General features: G+C 34.9%; 4 protein-coding genes and 1 non-coding gene across 13 annotated transcripts; 2 read left to right on the forward strand and 3 right to left on the reverse strand.

Annotated features, from left to right (window-relative positions):
- Positions 1-1,750: 1,750 nt before the first annotated feature.
- LOC117129278 lies at positions 1,751-4,041 on the reverse strand. 9 transcript variants are annotated; one of them, XR_004452947.1, is made up of 5 exons: positions 3,269-4,041; positions 3,106-3,183; positions 2,667-2,898; positions 2,482-2,578; positions 1,751-2,398 (listed from the first exon to the last, which is right to left on the reverse strand). XR_004452947.1 is itself a non-coding variant. In XM_033282838.1 (5 exons), exons 1-4 carry the CDS (start codon positions 3,195-3,197, stop codon positions 2,507-2,509), a joined length of 321 nt encoding a protein of 106 aa, XP_033138729.1. In that variant the 5' UTR covers positions 3,198-3,226; the 3' UTR covers positions 1,751-2,398; positions 2,482-2,506. The 9 variants fall into 9 exon arrangements, 4 of the variants coding, with proteins under 4 accessions (XP_033138729.1, XP_033138728.1, XP_033138727.1 ...); XM_033282838.1 differs by lacking the exon at positions 3,269-4,041 and having other exon boundaries at positions 2,667-2,711; positions 2,787-2,898; positions 3,106-3,226; XM_033282837.1 differs by lacking the exon at positions 3,269-4,041 and having other exon boundaries at positions 2,478-2,578; positions 2,667-2,711; positions 2,787-2,898; positions 3,106-3,226.
- A 247-nt stretch (positions 4,042-4,288) lies between these two features.
- LOC103844889 (ADP-ribosylation factor GTPase-activating protein AGD5) lies at positions 4,289-8,401 on the reverse strand. The gene is made up of 11 exons (XM_009121717.3): positions 8,141-8,401; positions 7,513-7,571; positions 7,328-7,418; positions 6,902-6,956; positions 6,716-6,806; positions 6,380-6,611; positions 5,755-5,953; positions 5,436-5,605; positions 4,929-5,168; positions 4,751-4,815; positions 4,289-4,644 (listed from the first exon to the last, which is right to left on the reverse strand). Exons 1-11 carry the CDS (start codon positions 8,189-8,191, stop codon positions 4,473-4,475), a joined length of 1,425 nt encoding a protein of 474 aa, XP_009119965.1. The 5' UTR covers positions 8,192-8,401; the 3' UTR covers positions 4,289-4,472.
- Positions 8,402-8,647: 246 nt separating this feature from the next.
- On the forward strand, positions 8,648-18,368 carry LOC103846103. The gene is made up of 3 exons (XM_033282826.1): positions 8,648-14,221; positions 14,308-14,590; positions 14,725-18,368. The coding sequence occupies exons 1-3, from the start codon at positions 14,155-14,157 to the stop codon at positions 15,176-15,178; spliced, it is 804 nt and encodes a 267-aa protein (XP_033138717.1). The 5' UTR covers positions 8,648-14,154; the 3' UTR covers positions 15,179-18,368.
- TRNAF-GAA lies at positions 15,499-15,571 on the forward strand. The gene has a single exon. It is a non-coding gene; the product is annotated as a tRNA-Phe (tRNA).
- A 44-nt stretch (positions 18,369-18,412) lies between the features above and the next one.
- Positions 18,413-21,981, reverse strand: LOC103844890 (receptor-like protein kinase THESEUS 1). Its single transcript, XM_009121718.3, has one exon. The coding sequence runs from the start codon at positions 21,219-21,221 to the stop codon at positions 18,648-18,650; it is 2,574 nt and encodes an 857-aa protein (XP_009119966.1). The 5' UTR covers positions 21,222-21,981; the 3' UTR covers positions 18,413-18,647.
- Positions 21,982-22,082: the final 101 nt, after the last annotated feature.

Consider the following 22,082-nt stretch of genomic DNA (forward strand, 5'->3'; position numbering starts at 1 on the left):
AACCAACTTAAGTGTATATATAATTAAATTCCTTGCAGACTTTGAGATTTTTTAAAAAAATATTGCCCCGTTTAACATAGGTTTATAAGGCAGAAAAATTTCAAAGTCATGAAATTGTTGTTAAACCTTAAAATTTGTAAATTTATATATTCACCTAAGAATACAACATTTAAATTTGAAGGAAACTTTTTTGGAAACTTAAATTTTAATTTTTGTTTCTCTTTTTTTTTTCTATGAGTAAAGTGGATGTTTTGTTTCAGTTTTATACTGTTTGTTATGTTTACATGATTAAGTATATTGTAAAATTATATTTAGGAAAGTTCAATAATATGAATAACGACTGATTTTTAAAATGTAATAGTTGAGTTATTTATTAATTAACTGATATTTATTTTTCATCACATTAAAGTAATATAAGTTTTTTATTAAGTTTATGTGATTTATTTCCTTTAAATTTAATCTTTCGATATTTGAAATATGTACAGTAAAATTTAAAGTTAATTTTAAATTATTTTAAATATTAATTTTTAGCGAAATATATCTAAACAACATAAAATAATCTAATTAGTCAAATTCAAGTAAAATACTATTTTCCTATGTACATGCACAATCATCGTATGATTGTAGCACATAACAAATTATCAACAGAGATATGAATTGCAGACTGAGCAACTCAACAAAGTTCTATAATCTACATATTTGTTATGTATATGTCAAAATTAAAAAGTGGAATGTGGCTGAAAATATTTGTCTTATAAAATTCAATAAATTTTTCAAATTAAGAGAACACTAAAAACCTCTTTCAGTTTCCACAGTGATTCTGACAGTGATAGGTGGAAGCTCATATTCAGTTTACCACCCGTTAGTAGTTATCCCTATAAAGGTTAGTTAGTTTTTGACTTTTTGTTATTACACCGTAATTTTGGAGGGAGCATGTCAATAAAATGATATTTATTAGATGAGAAACTAAAAAAAGAAAGATTTTGTATGTCCTTATTGTAAGCCTTATTCGACGAATAGTTGATGACCAATGCATAAACAGGGGGTTTAATGAGAGGTTGAGATTCTTGTCTAAATTCTCAAACAACAATGATATTGTAAATCTAGCACTCTAGATTCTGAAAAGACTTTCTTATTGAACAAGAATGTACAAGACAATGTATTTATACAAAAGACTCGACAAAGAATTGTTAAATATTCTACACCGACTTTGAATGTTTCCTAAACAGATATGGAAACATCCTAACAGAATTGGGAATTATCGTATATTCTCTAATACTCCCCCTCAAGTTGGAGTGTGAAGGTTCGTAACACCCAACTTGGATAATAACAACTCGAACTGCGGTTTGCCAAGTGCCTTAGTCAAAATGTCGGCTAGCTGATCTTTAGTTCGCACATGCCGAGTAGAGATAAGACCAGCTTTAACAGCATCTCGAACACAATGACAATCACGTTCAATGTGTTTTGTTCTTTCATGAAAGACAGGATTGGCGGCAATGTGTATTGCAGCCTGATTGTCGCAAAAGAATGGCACCGGTTTGGTAACAGACACACTAAGATCCGTGACCAATGGAACTATCCATTTCATCTCTTTAGTTGCCTGAGCCATCGCTCGATACTCGGCCTCTGCAGACGAGAGTGAGACCGTATCCTGTTTCTTCGTTTTCCAGTCAATCGGGGATCCACCTAGTAAAACCACATACGAACTTAATGACCGACGAGATGCTGGACACGAACTCCAATCTGCATCACAATATATAGAGAGCTCTAGGTTGTCATTTGAACTCAGATATCAAGTAGCAGACTGAATTCCGAAGTGTAAAAACATAAGTAACTTAATTTCTTCATGTTTGAGATTAGAGTAGTCACTTTGCTGAAGTTTCTCAACATTTATTTCCTGCTAGGGAAAATAACAAAATGAGGACCGAGCACCAAGGCAATCATTTATAATCTTCAGATCACTGTGAAAATTCACCATTGCCTCGGAAAGATCTATGAAAACTTCCAAATTCCAATACAGGAAGTAGAAAGAAGACGGATGCTATGCCTCAAAAAAAGAGTTTCATAAACCGCATGTGATCTAACAGAAATATAGAAGAATTAATCAGCTTACTATAAACACTTGATGAAGAGCATATTCAAAAATCAAAAACCTTAATGACATGGGACTCTTTGTGACATAACAAAATTTGCAGTTCAACACGGTAAGCGGAGTAAGGCCTACAATATGAAAAGACTCTAGAATTATGCTTCAAGATCCAACTTGATTGTGTCCAATCCGCTTGAGACTTCCTTCTCTCTTAAGAGTTTCTCAGACATCATTATCATCTTCTCTGAGCAGGCACTAAATATTTTGACCATAGCCTCTAGATACAATGTAGGGAATCATGAGATTTACCTGCAACACAGATTTAAAATGAAACAAATCATTAATGCCATAATCACTACAATATCAAAAACACATAAACATTACAAACCTACTTGACCTCTTCTTCTTAACTTCCAGTTATCTAGGTCTACTGCCTACTGGTATCAACCATTTTCCCACAATCGGCTCTAAGATCTCAGCAGGAACTCCCTAGAGAAACACAAAGGAAGTTACTTGATGGTACAAAAAAAAAGACAAAAAACGAAATGGTTATTCTATCAATTGAAAACCATGTTACCTTGTCGTAATAAGGAACGTGAATGCAAACATCTAAAAAGGCGGCCTACAATTAGGAAAGAGTATGCATTATACGTACTTAGTATGTATGGGTTATTGTATCAAACTAATTACTAATTACCTGAGCTGGTTCCTGTTTCAAGAAGGCAAAGGTCTCACGAATGGTTAACGTCTTGACCTTTGTGACCTCAGACGCATTGACCATAACAGCAACATCTTGGTTTTGAGCTGACCTAAAGCATATTTTTGAGTCAGATGGAGTTCACAACTATAAATTAAAATGAGCAAAGAAGACAGACGAAGATAAATACTCAATTAAGAACTCGCCTGAAGAATTGGAATCTAAGGTTATATATTTCACAGACTCATAAGTAAGAAATCGGCAATGAGTTACACAGTAAGTAAAAAGGGGATCTCCTATGCCTTTTGTGTTGACTTACAGATCAGTTGTAGTTTGTAGGCTCTTATAAGACTCATTGGCAGGCTGATCCAACAGGTAAGCATTCATGATACGGCCCCTGCAAATGTCCATCTAAAGTTTGTTAAAACTTAGAAGGGAATAAAGATGAAATTCAATTGTTAAATGAGTTTGCAGGTGCCTACTATTTATGCTGAAGGTGCACCAAAATTCCTTTCTTCAAACGATTACCACGACCAAAAAACCTTCGATAGAGTTCGCTTCAAATTCTTTAGATGAATGGAACATGAATCTGTCCAACTCAAACACCATGCCATTCTCTTCAAGCTAACCGAGTTGTGAATGAAACAGACGATGAGGCTGTGGTCGAGAACACATTATATCTATTTGCTTTTGATTGCAAAGAAATTGAGCTGTAGGTCGTTACACGGACTTGAAGAGATGAACACCTATATGACACGACCCTGTGATAGAATAGTTTCAGTCACCAATTAGAATTTTACCGAGCCCAATATAAAGATGAGTTCATACCTGTTGATCAATAGGAAGAGCTCCATCCCAATTACGAAGCCACCTGTGTGTCTAGCTTCCTAAAACTAAATTTAATCTAATCCATAGCTCATACTGATCCAAACCAGCAACAACGTCAATGAAGAAGAGAGACATGGGGGGCTTGCCGGTTGATTCCGATGTCTCTGTTGCCTTCGGTAGCTCCTATAAATTGATTTCTGTGACTGTGGTGAAGAGGGGAATGAAAAAATTGATAAGGGGTATATATAGTGTGGAGTTGGTGGGATGGATATTGATTCATGGCTTTAGGATATCTGCAGTTAATGATTGAGCTTTATGAGGTTTTACATGTTGAACGTATACGTTTAAGAGGAGAAAGGGAAGCGATACAGATGAAAGTGGTGATAAGATGAGATTGAAGACGACGATGGAAATTATATTTTAGACAGAGAACGAACTCCATTGTTGGGCTAATAAGAAAGACATGTAACCAAAAGCCCAGTTTTTATTTTCAGTCGATAGAAGCAACATGTGACGTGGAGAGTTGAAACTCTGTCATTGGTTTATTAAATTAATCGACGTGGACAGCGTATCTGTTAAGTATATCCAACTTTTAGTATTAGTTAGATAATAAAAACTATTAAACGTTATGTGGAGAACAATCGACGTTATATGATAATATTCTCATAATCACATGGATAAAAACCTCTTTTATTTTTTAAGAATCAAAACCCAAACTACAACACAGTTTCAAAAGAAAAAAAATTGTTTAACAAAGAAACTGTCCAGAGATGATTGTATATATTTGATGTCTTCAAATTTAAGACAATCTTTTTAATAAAAAAAAAGAGGCAAATTCAGAAAAATTGCCTCTGTTAATCAATGCTTTGTGAACATTCCATCCATCAAGGAAGAGAAATCGAAGTCTTTGCTTAGCTGAGAAGCTGGTGTGGTGCTTGTTGGTTGGGACGAGGTTGATGATTGAGGTTTACCGGTTGAGTTTGGGGTCATACCGTTTGTCGCGGGATTAACTTGACCCGTTCCGTAGGAACTGCAGTAGTAACAACACCCAATATATCTTATTTCTGACATTATACTTGCAAGATGTCACATGTTGGAAACCGAGAGAGCTCATGAAAACAGTTCTATTTACATACCTGGACATTGGATACTGAAGAGTGTTTTCTTGCTGTTGTCCGGGTCTCACGTTCATGTTCATGTTCTAAAGATACGGTCATATAACAGAGAGGGGCAAGATACAGTGAGAATTTTCCATGAGCTTGGTCAATAGTAATTTAGATCTTGCTAAAACAAATGCAGAAGGGAGATACTTACTTGCATAAGTTTCTGGAGATCAGCTTGACCACCTCCTGGGTTAGTCATTCCAGGGACCTGGTAGCCAGTGTTTGACCAATTTGCGGATGCTAAACTAAGAGCATTTGCAATAGCTTGCTGATTCACACCGTTTGGAATGCCTCCTGCAGCTTTTGCTGCTGCTGCCATATAAAGGGCTTGCTGCTGAGCAAGCATAGCAACCTGTTGCTGATGCATCGCAAAAGGCGACACGATATTCGTCTGTAACAGATGGAAGACACAAGAGTTATATCACTTAACTCAGGTTTGGAAATTGCAAATGTCCAGTGTTTAAACAATAAACAGAGTAAGCGGTGTCAAGAAACAACACCTAGGTTTTGTGTTGGAAGCACCAGTCATGCTATATATGTAACTCGTGGGTTTAATAACGATACGAAAAGGAAAATTTGAACACTGAGAATCGATAGAAAGGCAGACCCAACAAAGCAGTAGATATGAGAAGAGCATGTAATTGACTTCAGAATTTACCTTCTCAAATAGGCTCATGATATCGCCTTTCACATCTTTCTGTGGTGTTTGTTGGGCAATTAAAGTAGGTGAGTCTTTGAACAAATCCTCGATCCCAGTAGCTGGAGGAGAACTGCTCTCATCAGGCTTTGGTGTGACACTTTTCTCTGCCGTTTGACCGTTTCCAGCCGCTACAGTTTTAGGATTCAGATATTCATATATTACTCTAAAGCAATTTCTAGAGAAGAAAGAGTAACATAAAGTTTACACGGATATGAAAGATGTGCCACAACGATAATATGATTTAAGTCATGCACATGATAGATAGATAGATACATACACTGAAAGCCAGCCCATGAGTTGTCATCAGCAGGAGCTGCCTCTGAGGTATTTGCAGTCGGCTCATCCATTGATAGCATGTTAAAGAGGTCAGTCGCAAAATCCACCTTTGGAGGCTCTGGTGCGGGAACATTTACTGCTGGTTTCGCGGTCTCCACAGGAGCGGCTACAGATTCTGTCTTCTGCTGTGGCTTTATAACCTGTCATTTTTTTAGCAGAAAAAACAAAACTTGAAATACTTCTATTATGATTGAAAATTCACGCTTTGAAAGATTATGATGCACTAGAAACAAAGTAGTCTACTAGATGTAAGAATACAAGGCGTGACATCTAAATCATCATACGCATTTCTTTTATGATATCCTACGGCTACTAAATAAGATCATGGCATGGGGATTCTTGATAATTATGAATAACTAAAGGCACTAAATTTCTTGAGTAAATTAGCTCAATATACTGAAAAGAGTGGGATACCATTGAATTGGGGGAAAATGGTAGTGATGGGGGGAAAAAAATTGAAGGAAAATAGGGTATGAAATGCAAATAGGGAGGAAGTTGTGTGTAGGGAGTACAAATACTCAAATTTCTTTAGTAAAACCATATCGTCCGGGTAGTATGTTTGATACCTGACCAGGTCCTTGTGGAGGCACGGGAAGACTTATCCTCGTTGCGGAACCACTATTTCTTGTTCTAGATGCTTGGACAGTTTTCTTTTCCTCAAATAAATTTACAGGACTACTACTGTGCCCATGCTCATATAGAGGCCCAGTCCTCTCCACAGATCTACGCCGTTCCTGCTCGACTCTTGGGGGTGATCTAGCCTTTTCACCTCTAGAAACCCATCTCTTCTCTTCATACCTAGAAAAGTCATGTAACAAGATTAGTTCATTGTCAATCTGCACAGCAAGATAATAACCCAATTTAAGTGAGAGTTATGATAAACTGAAAAGAGAGAGGCATACTTTGCACGTATGAAGTTTTCAATCCCAACTCTATCATAGTTTGGGGGTAGCTCAGCTTCCCAGTAACTATTTGCTCTCTCGTTTCCCATTGCTGCATGCAAATAAAAGGTTATATACTTTACATGGCAAAAATAATTCGGTATAAAAAGGACAATCTACAGATAATAAATTTTCAAAGACACTTACACTGAATAAATGCAACCTGCTCCGGGAGCCATGTGTCCAGAGTGGCAGATCGAACCTACACTCATCAGGCATCGCTAGAACAAATAAGTTATTTATGCTGCGGCTAAGGTGAAAATCGACTTGGCCAGAAGGAATCAGCTTATATAAGAATCAGAAGGCACAAGTTAATCATGAACTTTTGGGAAGAATTGCTTGAGGTAGGCGTATAAAATGGATAACTGTCATTTTATTTTTCTAGCTAAAGAAGGGCCATCAAAGAAAAGCAGAGAGATTTGATGCATTCAAGTAAGAGTTCTGAGAAACAGAAGTACCTCCAGAGATGAAACTGAAAATATGAAAAGCTAGTAGCAAACCAAATTGATATAATAACAAGAACATATAACTAAGATCTCAGCATGTAGAATAGAAAGGAAAGTGAGAGAGAACCTTTGAAATGTGTACGCCGAGACTCCTGTGGATCCCAGAACATTGCATACAGATAAAGATACCTAAATTAACACTAGCCCATCTGGGACCTCTGCAAAGAAAATGATATATATAAAAGTAGTATTAGCCAAAGAAATATATAACTGAGCCAGCATAATTCACATGTGCGAGAAAAAAAACAATACTTTGTTTTGCAGTCAGCACATTCTCTGTTCTCAGGATGTTTAAGAAGCCCTTCAAGAATCTGCACAAAAACGTAGCACCAAGGAAGGGAATATTCAAACCAACGAAGGAAGAATCTGTAAGAGACTACACCAAAATGAATTAAATTTCTCAAAGCTGATAAGTTGAATCCATGAACACACAAACACCGAAACAATGGAAGACCTGACATGATTCAACACGACAGACAACGGCTTACCAAATGTAAATGAAAGCCATTCTTGCAAGATCGATCAAGCAATAGAATAACAAAAATATCAACAGAAACACACACAATTGGAACGAGAAGGTATGGTGATCATGTTTCTTCTGTAAGGATAATTAGAACCCGATCATCGTGATCAATTAATCGAAACGGATCATCTGATGAAAAAGAATATTCTAGCTTAAATCAACGACACAAAAACACCTAACTATAAGAAACACATCGATGGAAGATGAAGAACACACAGATCCAATCGAATCTTGATAATCCAGGATCGATCATCGATCGTTGGCAATCGAAATCACAATATATATAGAAGACTAGGAATCCGCAAAGGTCGGAGAAATTAAGTAAAAGAAAAAAAACGATATGAGATTTGGAGAGACCTTTCGATGGCGGGCATTAAGCTCCTTAGAGACGTTGGCTTTCTCGTTCATGGTGGAGAGGAGCACGATAATCGGCAAAGACCTGAAGGACACCAAAAAAAAATCTGCAGGAGAAGACGAGGTCAAAACGGTCTTTTCCGCATTCACCGCTCTCTCAAATCTTCCTCTTCAAAAAAATAGGGATCCTTTTCTTTCCCTTTCAGAACGAGCGACCAAGAGAGAGAGAGAGAGGTCAATACTTTTTCGACCGGGTTATGACTGCTTTACCCATTCGGTTTTGTTTGTTTTCAGCTTCAAATTTCAATTTTCCCGTTTTGGTTTTGGTTTTTTTTTTGAACAAATTTACGATAAATTCTTATCTGTTCAATTTAATATTAACTTGGATATTAATTTCCTTAAGATTACACTTGTTATTTGACTAAATCATCTATATTAAGTGTAGTTTATAAAATGTTTGCTTCATTTAAATTATTAAACCAAAATTTTTAATGCATTGTGTTTGTTTTTGTCTTTTTAAACCCGCATTTTCTCTTTATTATCTATATTTTGTGAGCTTTTTTTATGTTGTCTATTGGTGATTCAGATTTTTTTACCACAAAACTCTTAGATTATTTATCTTTCAATGTTAAACTTTTGTTTGCAATTTGTCATCTATCATACATCATGTTATATTACACAAATTTAGATATTACAACAACACTAATAGTCAGGAAAATTTGATCCAAAATATTGTCCAAACGAATTTTATGTAACCGAAGATGGTTGTTGATGTTTTAATATATTTTTCGTACGATTCTTTCTTGTTCAGATAGAATGTATTCACGAGTATTAATATCATCGATAGAAGTTAAGTTTTTTTCATAATATTTTATTTTCTTCATTTACTTGCGTGTTCACATCTAATTTATTTACAAGTAATAATATCAATGATTTCAACAATTTTTAGTTTGTAGTTTACAAATTAAAAATAAAGAGAGTCATTTTGTACTTCAAAATCCACTAGCTGATCATATATGCATTACAAAAATAATGTTTTAGAATAATATGGTATTTTGCTTGAAGTTTAATATTAATTATGTTATTTCTATTTAAAATTTTATTAATTAATATTGTTGTAATATTTTTATATATGTGCTAATTATTTATAAAAGTTTTATGAATTTAAATTAATTATGAAAAATAAATAAAAAGACCATACTATAAAATAAAAATAGTTTTGAAGTTAGTTTGAAGTTTTTGGAGAAGAACACCTTTAATTTTCAAATATAGAGTTTTAGAAACTTCAAAATAGAGTATCTTTTTGGAGATGATTTTACAGAGATCTAAAGGCATTAACAAGTTAGAGAGATGTATATTTTTTCTACAACTGCTGAAATATACAATATACAGCAGAATAGTTTGTTATTAGATAAAGTAGTCTCTAATGTTCAAACACTACTAAAAAAATATCTTGAACTACTCACACTCATAATTCCTTACTGCTTTGCTTCGCCTTATAAGAACTCACCAAAACTCTCTCGCCTTATAAGAGCTCACCAAAACTCTCTCGGCTAAAAACTCTTTCAATATGTTAATCGACACATTCAATATATACACCCTCTTTATATTTAAAGGTAAACCATAAACCTAAAGATTTACAAATCTTGAAATTTTCTTTGATCTTCAACAAATAAGTCAATTTCCTTTTTTTTGTGAAAGGTCGATTACATGAGTTAGACCACTTAACTGATTCCACTTCCGGTTACAATAGTACATACGACACCAAGCAAGGGAATGACTAGACCTGGAGTGAAAGGCCACTGCTTTTTTCCGTTCTGGTGGTGTTGACGAATTTCATATTCATAACCACAAAACCTTTTCTACAAACCGCTATAAAACCAAACATGATTAAAAGTTTAGAACCAAACCGAAAGACAAGAAATGACTTTGACAAGAAGGAACTACAGAAACTCCATAATTATTATAAATCTAAACCATTTACTTAGTATATAATATCTCAAAATCATATTTTGTTATTTTTAAAAATTATTAAATATGGTAAAAAGTACAGGTGTATAATTTTAAATTAACACTTGTTTTCCAATGCCCAAAGCTCTTTATATAGAGTAATAAGAGTTGAAATAATTTATTATATATAGATAACAAGGGTATAAAAGTATTTTTCCACTTAATGAAGAAGATATTTTTGAAAATGTCCCTTTAGTGGTGGTAAAAATGAAAAGTGGTACCATGAAAGTGGTAAACATAAAATATCCCCATTATAAGATACATCTTTAGACATTTTCACAACCTCTTAAACTCATTACATTTTTAAATGAAAAACACATAATTATGAAAAGATGCATCCTTAAACATTTCGACAACTTATTTTCACTTAGTGTAATTTTTAATAGACATCCTTTCATATTTTTGGATTCCTATTATTAATAGAAAACATGAAATTTATGAAAATACACATTAAACTCATGTAGTTTTTTTCTTTCTAAAATACACAACAAAATAATAACTAGATTTATATGTGATTTATATGCTTTTTGTGTAGAAAAAATTGTTGAAATTAACTATCTAATGTAACTTATTAGTTACCTTTTCAAAAGGAATTTACTTTGAAAACTATTAATTGATTATTTGCGTAGAAAATGTTATCAAATGCAACATTTTAGTTATTATTGAAATATTTTTGAATAAATTTATACTTATGCATTGATTGGTAGAGCTGATAATAAAGCAGTAGCAGTAAACTATATAAGCAGTATGATTCATAAACAATATGATATAGATGCAATAAGCTCTTATTTATGTATTTAATAATTTGATTGGTAGAGAAGTAAAAGATTCATATATAAAATTAATATATGGTATAGTGTTAAACACATTTTGTTGGACCGCCTAATAGCCTCGTCATACTTTTTATCTTTTCTGAGTTCAGCAGTCAAAACATCTACAATCTCAAGCAAATACTGTGTATCGCTTCTCGCATATCGCAACATAATTTGTGAGAATGGTCGTTTCGTCCAGCCTTGAAGCTTCAATGAAAAGTTTGGCATATATAAGAAAGAAGAGACTGTACAAAAAAAACACACACACACACAAAAGTACACTCACATGTATTACTTGTCCGTGTCTACTTTGCAAATAGTTTGCAATAAACCCTTCAGTGACTTTTGAGGCTTTTCCTATACCAAACAAACCTGTAAAAACCAATTTAGAAAACAAAGAAACAACATAGATGCATACATTATTTACCGAATAAATAATGTGAAGGTATCAAAGATATTGGAAAAATAGATATGGAAATCCCTTTGCAGCCAAGTAACATCATTTTGAGCCCCATGAAACACCAAGAAGCACAAATCACACATTTAATATTCAAATAAGCATAATTGGGGTTAGATTATTTGACAAGATATATGATATATCTGACGTTATGAAATATCTGAAGAAAGATTACCTTGCAAATCCTAAGATCAAAGAAAACATGACGAAGAAGGGCCGTTTCATCATGAAGTGCAATTGCACCCACTAAATAATCCTATTCTCTTGAAGAAATCTTCAAATTTCAGAGAAATATCAAACATCAAAGTTAAAAATTAAATAGAACGGAATTTGTAAATATTAACTAAGAGTTTAATTAACAGCATCAAAACCTCCAAGTATCTATTATTATAAAAAAGAATTATCTCTCTCCCGGTGAAGCCACCTCAACATCCAAGTCACAAAGTCGAGCTTTGAGGAGCCAACACGTATCCTCCTACAACAAAACTCTGCTTTTCATTAACTTTTCCATTTATATTCTGAGAGGGTTTTTAATGGGCTTCGAGTGTGGTCATGTGTTTTAATTATTCAAAAGCTTCAATTGGGCTCTGATTTAGATATTATGTAATCTGTAGACAATGTCTCTTTTTGGAGACTCCGCCGTCTCAAAAAAAAAATCTCAAACAAGTAAAAAATTCTGAAAACGTAACGTTCTTAGTCTGAATTGAATCGTCACCTTCAACGGACTCATTGACAAGTTTTCCACTCCGCATGAAGTGCAATTGCACCCACTAAATAATCATCTTCTCTTGAAGAGCTGATAATAAAGCAGTAGCAGTAAGCTATATAAGCAGTATGATTTATGATATAGATGCAATAAGCTCTTATTTATGTATTTAATAATTTGATTGGTAGAGAAGTAAAAGATTCATATATAAAATTAATATATGGTATAGTGTTAAACACATTTTGTTGGACCGCCTAATAGCCTCGTCATACTTTTTATCTTTTCTGAGTTCAGCAGTCAAAACATCTACAATCTCAAGCAAATACTGTGTATCGCTTCTCGCATATCGCAACATAATTTGTGAGAATGGTCGTTTTGTCCAGCCTTGAAGCTGCAATGAAAAGTTTGGCATATATAAGAAAGAAGAGACTGCACAAAAAAAACACACACACACACAAAAGTACACATGTATTACTTGTCCGTGTCTACTTTGCAAATAGTTTGCAGTAAACTCTTCAATGACTTTTGAGACTTTTCCTATACCAAACAAACCTGTAAAAATCAATTTAGAAAATAAAGAAACAACATAGATGCATACATTATTTACCGAATAAATAATAAACACTAAAAGTGTATACTGTGTAGGTATCAAAGATATTGGCCAAATAGATATGGAAATCCCTTTGCAACCAAGTAACATCATTTTGAGCCCCATGAAACACCAAGAAGCACAAATCACACATTTAATATTCAAATAAGCATAATTGAGGTTAGATTATTTGACAAGATATATGATATATCTGACGTTATGAAATATCTGAAGAAAGATTACCTTGCAAATCCTAAGATCAAAGAAAACATGACGAAGAAGGACCGTTTCATCATGAAGTGCAATTGCACCCACTAAATAATCCTCTTCTCTTGAAGAAATCTTCAAATTTCAGAGAAATATCAAACATCAAAGTTAAAAATTAAATAGAACGGAATTTGTAAATATTAACTAAGAGTTTAATTAACGGCATCAAAACCTCCAAGTATCTATTATTATAAAAAAGAATTATCTCTCTCCCAGTGAAGCCACCTCAACATCCAAGTCACAAAGTCGAGCTTTGAGGAGCCAACACGTATCCTTCTACAACAAAACTCTCCTTTTCATTAACTTTTCCATTTATATTCTGAGAGGGTTTTTAATGGGCTTCGAGTGTGGTCATGTGTTTTAATTATTCAAAAGCTTCAATTGGGCTCTGATTTAGATATTATGTAATCTGTAGACAATGTCTCTTTTTGGAGACTCCGCCGTCTCAAAAAAAAAAAAATCTCAAACAGGTAAAAAATTCTGAAATCGTAACGTTCTTAGTCTGAATTGAATCGTCACCTTCAACGGACTCATTGACAAGTTTTCCACTCTGCACACGGAATCATTGAATGCAGACCCCTTTACTTCTTTTCTCAGGATCTTTGACTATAAAAAGACATGTCATATATCTTGGATTTCAATCAGTACTATCTTCTCAATCATTAGCTTTTGATAACAATGATTTCGATTTTGGTTTCTAGGAAATGATTTCAATTTTGGTTTTGTTTGTTAACTTGATTTACATTTTTTCATGTATAGATTATCAATTTTTTTATTCCTAAGTTTTGTGTATCGGTGATGATTTAGATGTTGATTTTTTTGTTTATTATGTTTGTTGATTTTGTTTCAGTTTGTTGATCCGTTTGATTGCTCCTTTTAATTAATTTAGTCTAGATTTAAACTTTATTTTCCTCTCCTCTTCTCTATCTCTACAAACACAACGATCTTCATCGATGTAATTTTTCACCGTAGATTTCCTACATGATTATATTTTTAATTCCTCTTTACTATGTGTGTGCGTTCTGTTTTGGGTGATATTTTTTGCTAGTGATTTCTCTCGTAGCTGCAACTTGTTTTTTGCAAACCAAGGCAGCTGGAGTTTACTGTAGCAACTCTTACACACGATGTTACCGCAAGTACATTCAATGTCCAGAGGAATGACCAAGCACAACCGCCATGAACTCTAACAACAAAGTATGCTACGCCGATTGCGATAGACCACCTTGCAAATCCCAATGCTGCAGTAAGCTTTTCAATGCCTTGACGTATAAGTTTTCCACACCATGTTTTGCATTTCTCAAGTAAATGAATCATATGTTTTTTGTATAGTGAGGAAACCAAATTGCAACAGACCTGGATCAGCTTGTTATGACCCTAGGTTCATTGGAGGAGACGGCATTGTGTTCTACTTCCATGGAAAGAGCAATGAAGAGTTCAGCCTCGTCTCTGACTCTGACCTTCAGATCAATGGTAGGTTCATTGGTCACAGACCAGCTGGTCGCGATAGAGACTTCACATGGATCCAAGCTCTCGGATTCCTCTTCAACTCCCACAAATTCTCTCTTGAAGCAGCAAAATCACCCTCATGGAACAACGAGGTCGATCATCTCAGGTTCATTTTCGATGGTCAAGACTTATCTGTTCCGGAAGAAACTCTCTTCACCTAGTTAATAGTTGACACAAAACCGAGTTATAAAACATGTTTTTAAGATTCTTGAAACCAATATGTGTTTTCTTTTATAACAGGTACTCACCAAACAAGGACATCAAGATCGAGAGAGTGACTATGAGAAACAGCGTGATCGTGACGATCAAAGATAAAGCCGAGATTATGGTCAATGTGGTTCCAGTGACAAAAGAAGACGACAGGATCCATAACTACAAAGTACCATCAGATGATTGTTTTGCACATCTCGAAGTTCAGTTCAAATTCCTCAACCTTTCACCAAACATAGATGGAACCTTGGGACGTACCTACAAACCTGATTTCCAGAATCCAGCTAAACATGGAGTTGCAATGCCAGTGGTTGGTGGTGAAGACAGCTTCAAGACCTCATCTCTCCTCTCCAATGACTGTAAAACTTGCATTTTCTCTGAATCACAGGCAGATATTGATACCGTTAAGTCAGAGATTGAGTATGCTACCTTGGATTGTACCAGTGGAGCGTCTTCTGGATACGGGATCGTCTATAGAAAGTAAAGAAATCATATGAAAACAAAATTTGCCTTAAAAAGAATAATGTCAGAGAGCAATAGCTTTTGTTGGCGATGTTACAAAGTATAATAACTAAGTGAAGATGACATATGTTGTATTACTACTATGAAATGCATTTTTGTATTGTATCGTCCACCATGTATTATAATTTCAATATTTTTTTAACCTAATCATTGTTAATGAATGTAACCTAATAAACACTGCGTAATGAACCAATCCATATCAACAAGTTCATGAAGGGTTAATAAGAAATAAACCATAAATCAATAAATATAGTTTGTTGTTTAATGTACATAAAAACAAAAGCGGGGATAGCTCAGTTGGGAGAGCGTCAGACTGAAGATCTGAAGGTCGCGTGTTCGATCCACGCTCACCGCAAATTTTTGATTTTTTTTATGACATGAATTTTTTTTTAGGTTCATTTAATAAATGAACTAGATATTGACCCTCATTAAAACGCAGGATTATTTTTATAACATGATATAAATCCTAACAAATCAATCTATCTGTAGCATATAAAGTTATAAGCCATTTAAAAATTAAGATTTCGAGCATGCTATGTTTATATTATGTTTTTGACACAGATTTACTAGGAAAAAAACATTCCAATATTTATATAAGAAAAAGATAAAATTTACTAATTAACAAATAAATAAGTAACTGAACTACAAGCAACACATTCTAAATCGAACTCATTTTAAAATTTAATAAAATTGTAAACACTTCTATTTTTTATTAATCATTAAAGAGAAATAACAAAGATAACCCCACGATATAAATATCGACCATATTTTGCTATAATTAATTTAACCGAATAATCGTGGAACATAATTAAATCAGCTATAGTTAACGATTTCCTAAAGTTGTTCAATTTTTGTTAGCAAAACAGGTAAGTAGAATCTATAACAAAATATTGTATGTATAAGTATAAATTTGTTATGTATTTTATATAATGTGTTAGTATAATCTGGTTCAAATAACTTACCTAACGAAAAAGGTTAAAGTCTAACTATATGTTTTGAATTAATGATTCTTATCATTTCAAGATATAGCAACATATCAAACAGACTATAATTATAAACTGAGATTTTTGCAGAAAATATGATAGATCCGGTTTATTAAAGAAGTAAATTGGAAATATAATGGTGTCACACAATTAAAACGCTTTCATATAATATAAATTCAATTTACACAAAACATATGAATATTTATGTCATAATAATTCATAGATTCATATATAAAGCAGTAAACCGAAATAAAATGGAGTCTCTATGAAATATGCATAACACTAATCGTTTGGTATTAAATGTTTTCTATGTTAACCGACTTGGAACTTTGTTTAACCATAAATGAAATATGTATTATGTATATAGTTCGTGAAGGGAACATGTCAATATAACCAGTACCGTCTGAAGAGTTTTAGGGGTCTAAAGCAAGTTTTAAAAATAAACTTATTTACAATTGTAATAAAAATAATTTTCTAATATAATATCACTTTCACCATATATACAAGTCTTAACACTGTAAAGGAATAAGTTTATTACGTAAATATGCTATATTATGTCATATAGGAAAAAATACATGAATTCAGAAGGTAAGTTAGTCGACTTTCGTGGAAATGTTTTCTTTTCTAAATAAATCTAAACCACTACACTAGAAACTATTTTGAATTTTAGAACCCTAAAAAACGTTATATTAATCGGAGTTTGAGGCGAGTGTCTTTTTCAATACACTGTAGGCACACTTCTGAATATAACCTAATACATATGGTTATATGGTTAGACTGAGTTACAAACATCTCGATACATAATCTCTTTTAACCATTAATCCAACACGTAATAACATGATAAGTTATATATGAAAGGATAAGTTATGTTGGGCGAGCGTCTATATGAAAGGATAAGTTATGAAAGAGTCCAAAAATTTACTGACAACATTTACGAGTATATAAAATATGATTCTAAATTAATAGATTAGATTTAATGATCGAGTTAAATTTAAATCAGGAGTTATGTAAATAATCTTTAATGAACATAGCTAATTCATGAGCTTGGTCGTTTTTATATTTATTATACATACATATGTGGATAAGTTCTATTTTTCTTATCCAAAAAGATAATTTATATATTAGTGATATTTATTCTAATTTAAATATGAACTGTACCCGATTTTTGTTGTTTGGTTTTATGACCAACGACAGTGGTAATGTATTACGGCAATTCTCTCAAATAGTATTTTTCAAGTTTTTGTCACAAAAACTGGCCACAAGAGATTTCATTAAATAGGCAAAAGACTTTTCTACTATTTTCTTTATCAATATATATATAAGAAAAGAATTTGAGTTATATGTTTTCAAATTCGAACTTTTTATAAATTGTTTCCAAAAAATTTATAATCAAATTTTTATTTTCAAATTTTCTTTTTAAAATTCAAAAATGCTTTTTGAAACTATTTTAAACCCCATGTCTAAAACCCAGTCTTTAACTATAAACCATAAATGTAAGATTAATTTACCTTAGGGGTATAAAGGTATATTTAACTTTTAAATAAATTTATTTTGATCATTTTTTGGGGGTTGTTTTGTTAAAATAAACTAAATAAGGCTATCTTAGAAAATTTATCCATGTATTTTATATCTCAAAATATTTATCTACATTTTGTATCTTAACATGAAATATTCCTAATTATTTTCTTTTTTTTATTTTATGATTTGAATAGACGAAAAACTTGAACATGAATCATCTGAAAAATTTCAAGCAAAATATATTTATGGATCATCATTAATTTTTAATTTAATTGATTTTAAGTGTGGGCTTTTTTGTATTTAATATTAATATTTTGAATTTTTTAATATTTAAATTTCAAATTATATAACTGAATTAATTATTATTTTTATTATATTAGATCACGAGTTATCTTATTTAATTCATGATGTAGATGATTTGAGTTCAAATTTAGATATTGAAACTTATATAATTAAATGAATCGAGCTGAGCTAAGTTATGATAAATTGAGTCATTGAGCAAATTAGCTCATTTCTACACCCCTCTTTTACATCAAACGTGCCACGCGTGTGTACCCAATAGTCTGAACGACGTCATCGCTAACTACAATTGAACGATTTATGCAATGCTCTTAATAGAGAGAATGAGGTTCATAAAGAATAAAGATTATAAACGGAATGTTTGTATATTGCGTTACACTTTATACACCAAAATGATAAACGAATTCAAAATAACTTTAAAACAGTTAAATATAAATAATCACATTCTGATTCTTGATTGCTTTAAAAACATCAACACTCACTATATTACATAACAAATTATATGAAATTCGAAATAAATCATCTGAATGAATCAAGTCTTTTTATAAATCTCTTTCTTTCCTGTAAAATTTCAAAAACAAACAATGTCTGTCTCTGCATTTTTTCACCAAATGTTGTATCATTCATCTTCTACCTTCCACGAGGATGAACAAGCTGCGAGAACACAGCACTCGTAGTCGCATCTTCCGCATCATCATCAGTCCCCGTCCCGGAGTTACCTCCTCCTCTCTCCATCATACTCATACTATTATCAAACGGCTCCATTGGCGCCATCGGTATCCCAGGGATATGGTTCGTACTATTATCATCAGCCTCCATCAAAGCCGACGACGTCTCTTCAAGCTGCAACGCGTACTCCAAGTTCCACAACACATCTCCCATGGACGGCCTATCCACACCGTACTCCGCCAAACACTTCTCCGCAGTTTCACCAAACTTCTTAAGCGACGCAGGGTTCACTTTCCCCGTTAAGTTACTGTCCATGATCTGATCGAGAAGACCCTTCTTCTGCCACGCCATGGCCCATTCAGCTATGTTCACTTGCTCCCTAGGCAAAACCGGGTTTAAAGCCGGTCTGCAGCAGAGCACTTCCATCAAAACAACCCCGAACGAGTACACGTCTGACTTCTCGGTTAACTGCTGTCTCCTGAAGTACTCCGGGTCAAGATACCCGAAGCTTCCTTTAACCGCAGTGCTCACATGAGTTTGGTCGAGCGAAGGTCCGGTTTTGGATAGACCAAAGTCCGCGACCTTCGCGACTAAATTCTCGTCTAGTAAGATGTTCGTTGTCTTCACGTCGCGGTGTATGATGCTCTGCGACGCGCCGGTGTGTAGGTAATGCAGCCCTCTCGCCGCGCCGATGCAGATCTCTAGTCTTTGTTTCCACGACAGTGGAGGAAGCTCAGCTCCGTAGAGATGACTCCTCAACGGTCCATTGGCCATGTACTCGTAGACAAGAATCATCTCGGACCTCTCGTCGCAGTAACCAATCAGGGATACTAGATGTCTATGTCTGAGTTTCGACAGCATTTCGATCTCGGTTCTGAACTCAGCCATGCCTTGCTCAGACCTCGGGTTCCCTCGTTTAACCGCGACTTTAGTCCCATCCTCCAACGTCCCTTTGTAGACGCGACCGAACCCGCCGACACCGAGCAACGAACTCTCATCGAACTTGTTGGTAGCGTCCATGATTTCTTGGAACATAAAGACACGGCCGAGATGAGTCGAAGCTAAGGAGATGCAGCTCGCGGTGTTGCTCTTGTGAGAAGCTGTTGATTTAGTGAGAGTCTGAGAGAGTCCGTATAACGGCAACGGCAACCACGGATGTCCGTTACCGTTACCGTTTTCTTGAGGACTAGTCAAACGTTTCTTCCTCGAAGCGGCTAAACAGCAGTAGCAACAAACCGCGATTAGCAGAACCGCTGCAAACGCGCCAACCGCGGAACCGATGATCACTTCCGTTTTCTTGGAAACTGATCCTCCAGGGAGGAGAGACTTAACAGAAGACAAACCGCTTAAGCTCTTAGCTTCGTTACTAATCTTCAAAACCTCTAAACCATTCATAGTCGCGTTGGTGATATCAGCTTGAGAATCAGGCCCAACGCTAACGGTCAACACACGGGGAGACTCAACGGAAGCGTTGGAGATAAAGTCTTTAAAGTAAGGAACGTTAAGACCGTTAGTCAACGTGGACAAATCAAGGCTTCCAAGAGCGAGATCATCGTTAACGTATAGATTGAAGACGAGCGTGTTCAAAGCTTGGCTCACGACATCGCAGAAATGAACACGAACGAAGTACCTGAACTCTGGCTCCACAGGGAGAACCCAAGTCACGTTGAAGCTCGGGCTCGCTACGTTGGCTTCTTCGCCCATCGTGTCAGCGGTAGCGTAAACCATGTTGGGAGCTGTCTCTTGCGTCACGGAAGCAGAGTACTTGATGGAAGACGGGTTCGCCGTGACGACGAGAACGGAGCTGTTCATGTGGAGGTACTTGGCGTCGTTCTCCCATTGTCTCCCGAGAGTGTCGTTCTCGGAAGTCAACAAGGGTCCTCCCATGTTTAACCTGTAGACTGTCTCGAACGCGAGGTGGGAGAGACCGCTGAAAGGAGAGGAAGGGTTTAGAGCCAGAGCTTGGTCGGGGATGAGGCTGTCCGGAACAGAGACGACTTCAATCGCGTTGACGAACACTACCGAACCGTTCGAAGGGATGAAAGTCAAAGTCAAGAGATCTGAAGTGACGTTGACTGCGTACTCTTTGAAGATGTAGGAGCCGTTGTGGTTCTTGAATGAGAAGTTGTTGATGAGGACGAAGTCGTCTGTTACGGCTGTGATTGACGCGGAGTTCAAGTTCCAGGTGGAGCTCTTGATTGGTGAGAAATGGAGACGGATCCAATGTCGACCCAGTGATGTGATTTTGAACCGGTACGAGGCTAAACCGGAGAAGACGCGAGCGGTTTGGTAGATCGAGATGCTGGCGTTGGAGGTGGAGGTGGATGTTGTTGCTACGGAGGAGTTTCCGGTTTTGAGGAGGAGAGATGAGTGGAGAGAAGAATCTGGAACAAAGGTTCTGCCTTGATACGTTATGTTTTGCGATGAGCCGCAAGAAATCAAGTAGTTGTCAGGCGGAGTGAACAAAGCAGATGAAGTATAACAAGAAAGGAACAAAAGAAGAACAAGAAATGGTTTTGTAATGATGAACACCATTTTGTAGATCTTGTAGTTTTGGTGAGAACAAAAAAGGAAGAGCTGTTTCTTGAGATTGCTCTTGAAGAGGCAGCAAAAGAATGTGGATTTGATTAAAAGCTTTGGGTTTGGATTCACATGGCGGAAACCCAGTTCAAGAATGTGTGTGTTTTGGGACGAAACAGGAACCAATCAAGAACTCTGGAGAGCAAAGAACAGAAAAGGAAAAGGCAGAGACTTTTCAAGTGGTACTTTCTGCAAGTTTCTCCCCTCTCTCTCTCTCTCTCTCTCTCTATAGCTCTTTACAGGCTGGTTTGATTATTAGGCTGTCATCTTACAGTGGAGAAGCAACTCAAATGGGAGGAGGCCTTCACAAGGGCCTACACAAAAGGAGGTGTGAGAAAGAAGAGATAGAGAGAGAAAGAGAGAGAGAGACTCCTAACTGATTAAATAGAAAAATAGGGTTAAAGAATTAATAATAAGGTTAGTTTTGTGCTTCTCAAGTTTAATAATGATTATTGATTAAACTTATCTTCTTGTCTGTTGTATACTTGCATCAAATCGCGGCGGGTATTAGCTGTTAATTTTTATAGTTTTGTAGTCTTTTTCCAAAAAAGATAAGAAGAATATTGAATGGAAACGTATGTCTTTTGGTTCTAGCTGTAGTATATGTGGGTCACTATTATCATCACCGCTTGTTTCAATCCTTTGTGTTTTATGTGGAATTCTGATCGGATGCCCGTTTTAATTCAGATTTTTTGTTTAGCCTGTTAGGTCCCATTAAGCTTTATACGGTACGTGTTCAGTTAGATTTAATTAAGAAGGATTTTGTTGTTTACCATTTTTATTATTATTATTCATGTTTACCGCCGCTACTAGAAA

Source organism: Brassica rapa, chromosome A10 (genome assembly GCF_000309985.2).
Source record: "Brassica rapa cultivar Chiifu-401-42 chromosome A10, CAAS_Brap_v3.01, whole genome shotgun sequence".
In the NCBI taxonomy this organism is placed as follows: Eukaryota; Viridiplantae; Streptophyta; class Magnoliopsida; order Brassicales; family Brassicaceae; genus Brassica; species Brassica rapa.

Excerpts from the sequence above, each read along its gene's own strand:
- LOC103846103 (XM_033282826.1), top strand. The coding sequence starts at position 14,155 with ATGAACTCTAACAACAAAGTATGCTACGCCGATTGCGATAGACCACCT. Across the intron at positions 14,222-14,307 it reads TTGCAAATCCCAATGCTGCA|TGAGGAAACCAAATTGCAAC; the intron begins GTAAGCTTTTCA and ends TTTTTTGTATAG. Across the intron at positions 14,591-14,724 it reads AACGAGGTCGATCATCTCAG|GTACTCACCAAACAAGGACA; the intron begins GTTCATTTTCGA and ends CTTTTATAACAG.
- LOC103844889 (XM_009121717.3), bottom strand. The coding sequence starts at position 8,191 with ATGAACGAGAAAGCCAACGTCTCTAAGGAGCTTAATGCCCGCCATCGA. Across the intron at positions 5,606-5,754 it reads CTCATGGGCTGGCTTTCAGT|CGGCTGGAAACGGTCAAACG; the intron begins GTATGTATCTAT and ends CTAAAACTGTAG. Across the intron at positions 4,816-4,928 it reads ATCTCCAGAAACTTATGCAA|AACATGAACATGAACGTGAG; the intron begins GTAAGTATCTCC and ends CCGTATCTTTAG.
- LOC117129278 (XM_033282835.1), bottom strand. The coding sequence starts at position 3,197 with ATGGACATTTGCAGGGGCCGTATCATGAATGCTTACCTGTTGGATCAG. Across the intron at positions 2,899-3,105 it reads CTACAAACTACAACTGATCT|GTCAGCTCAAAACCAAGATG; the intron begins GTAAGTCAACAC and ends AATATGCTTTAG. Across the intron at positions 2,712-2,786 it reads TGAAACAGGAACCAGCTCAG|GCCGCCTTTTTAGATGTTTG; the intron begins GTAATTAGTAAT and ends TCCTAATTGTAG.
- LOC103844890 (XM_009121718.3), bottom strand. The coding sequence starts at position 21,221 with ATGGTGTTCATCATTACAAAACCATTTCTTGTTCTTCTTTTGTTCCTT.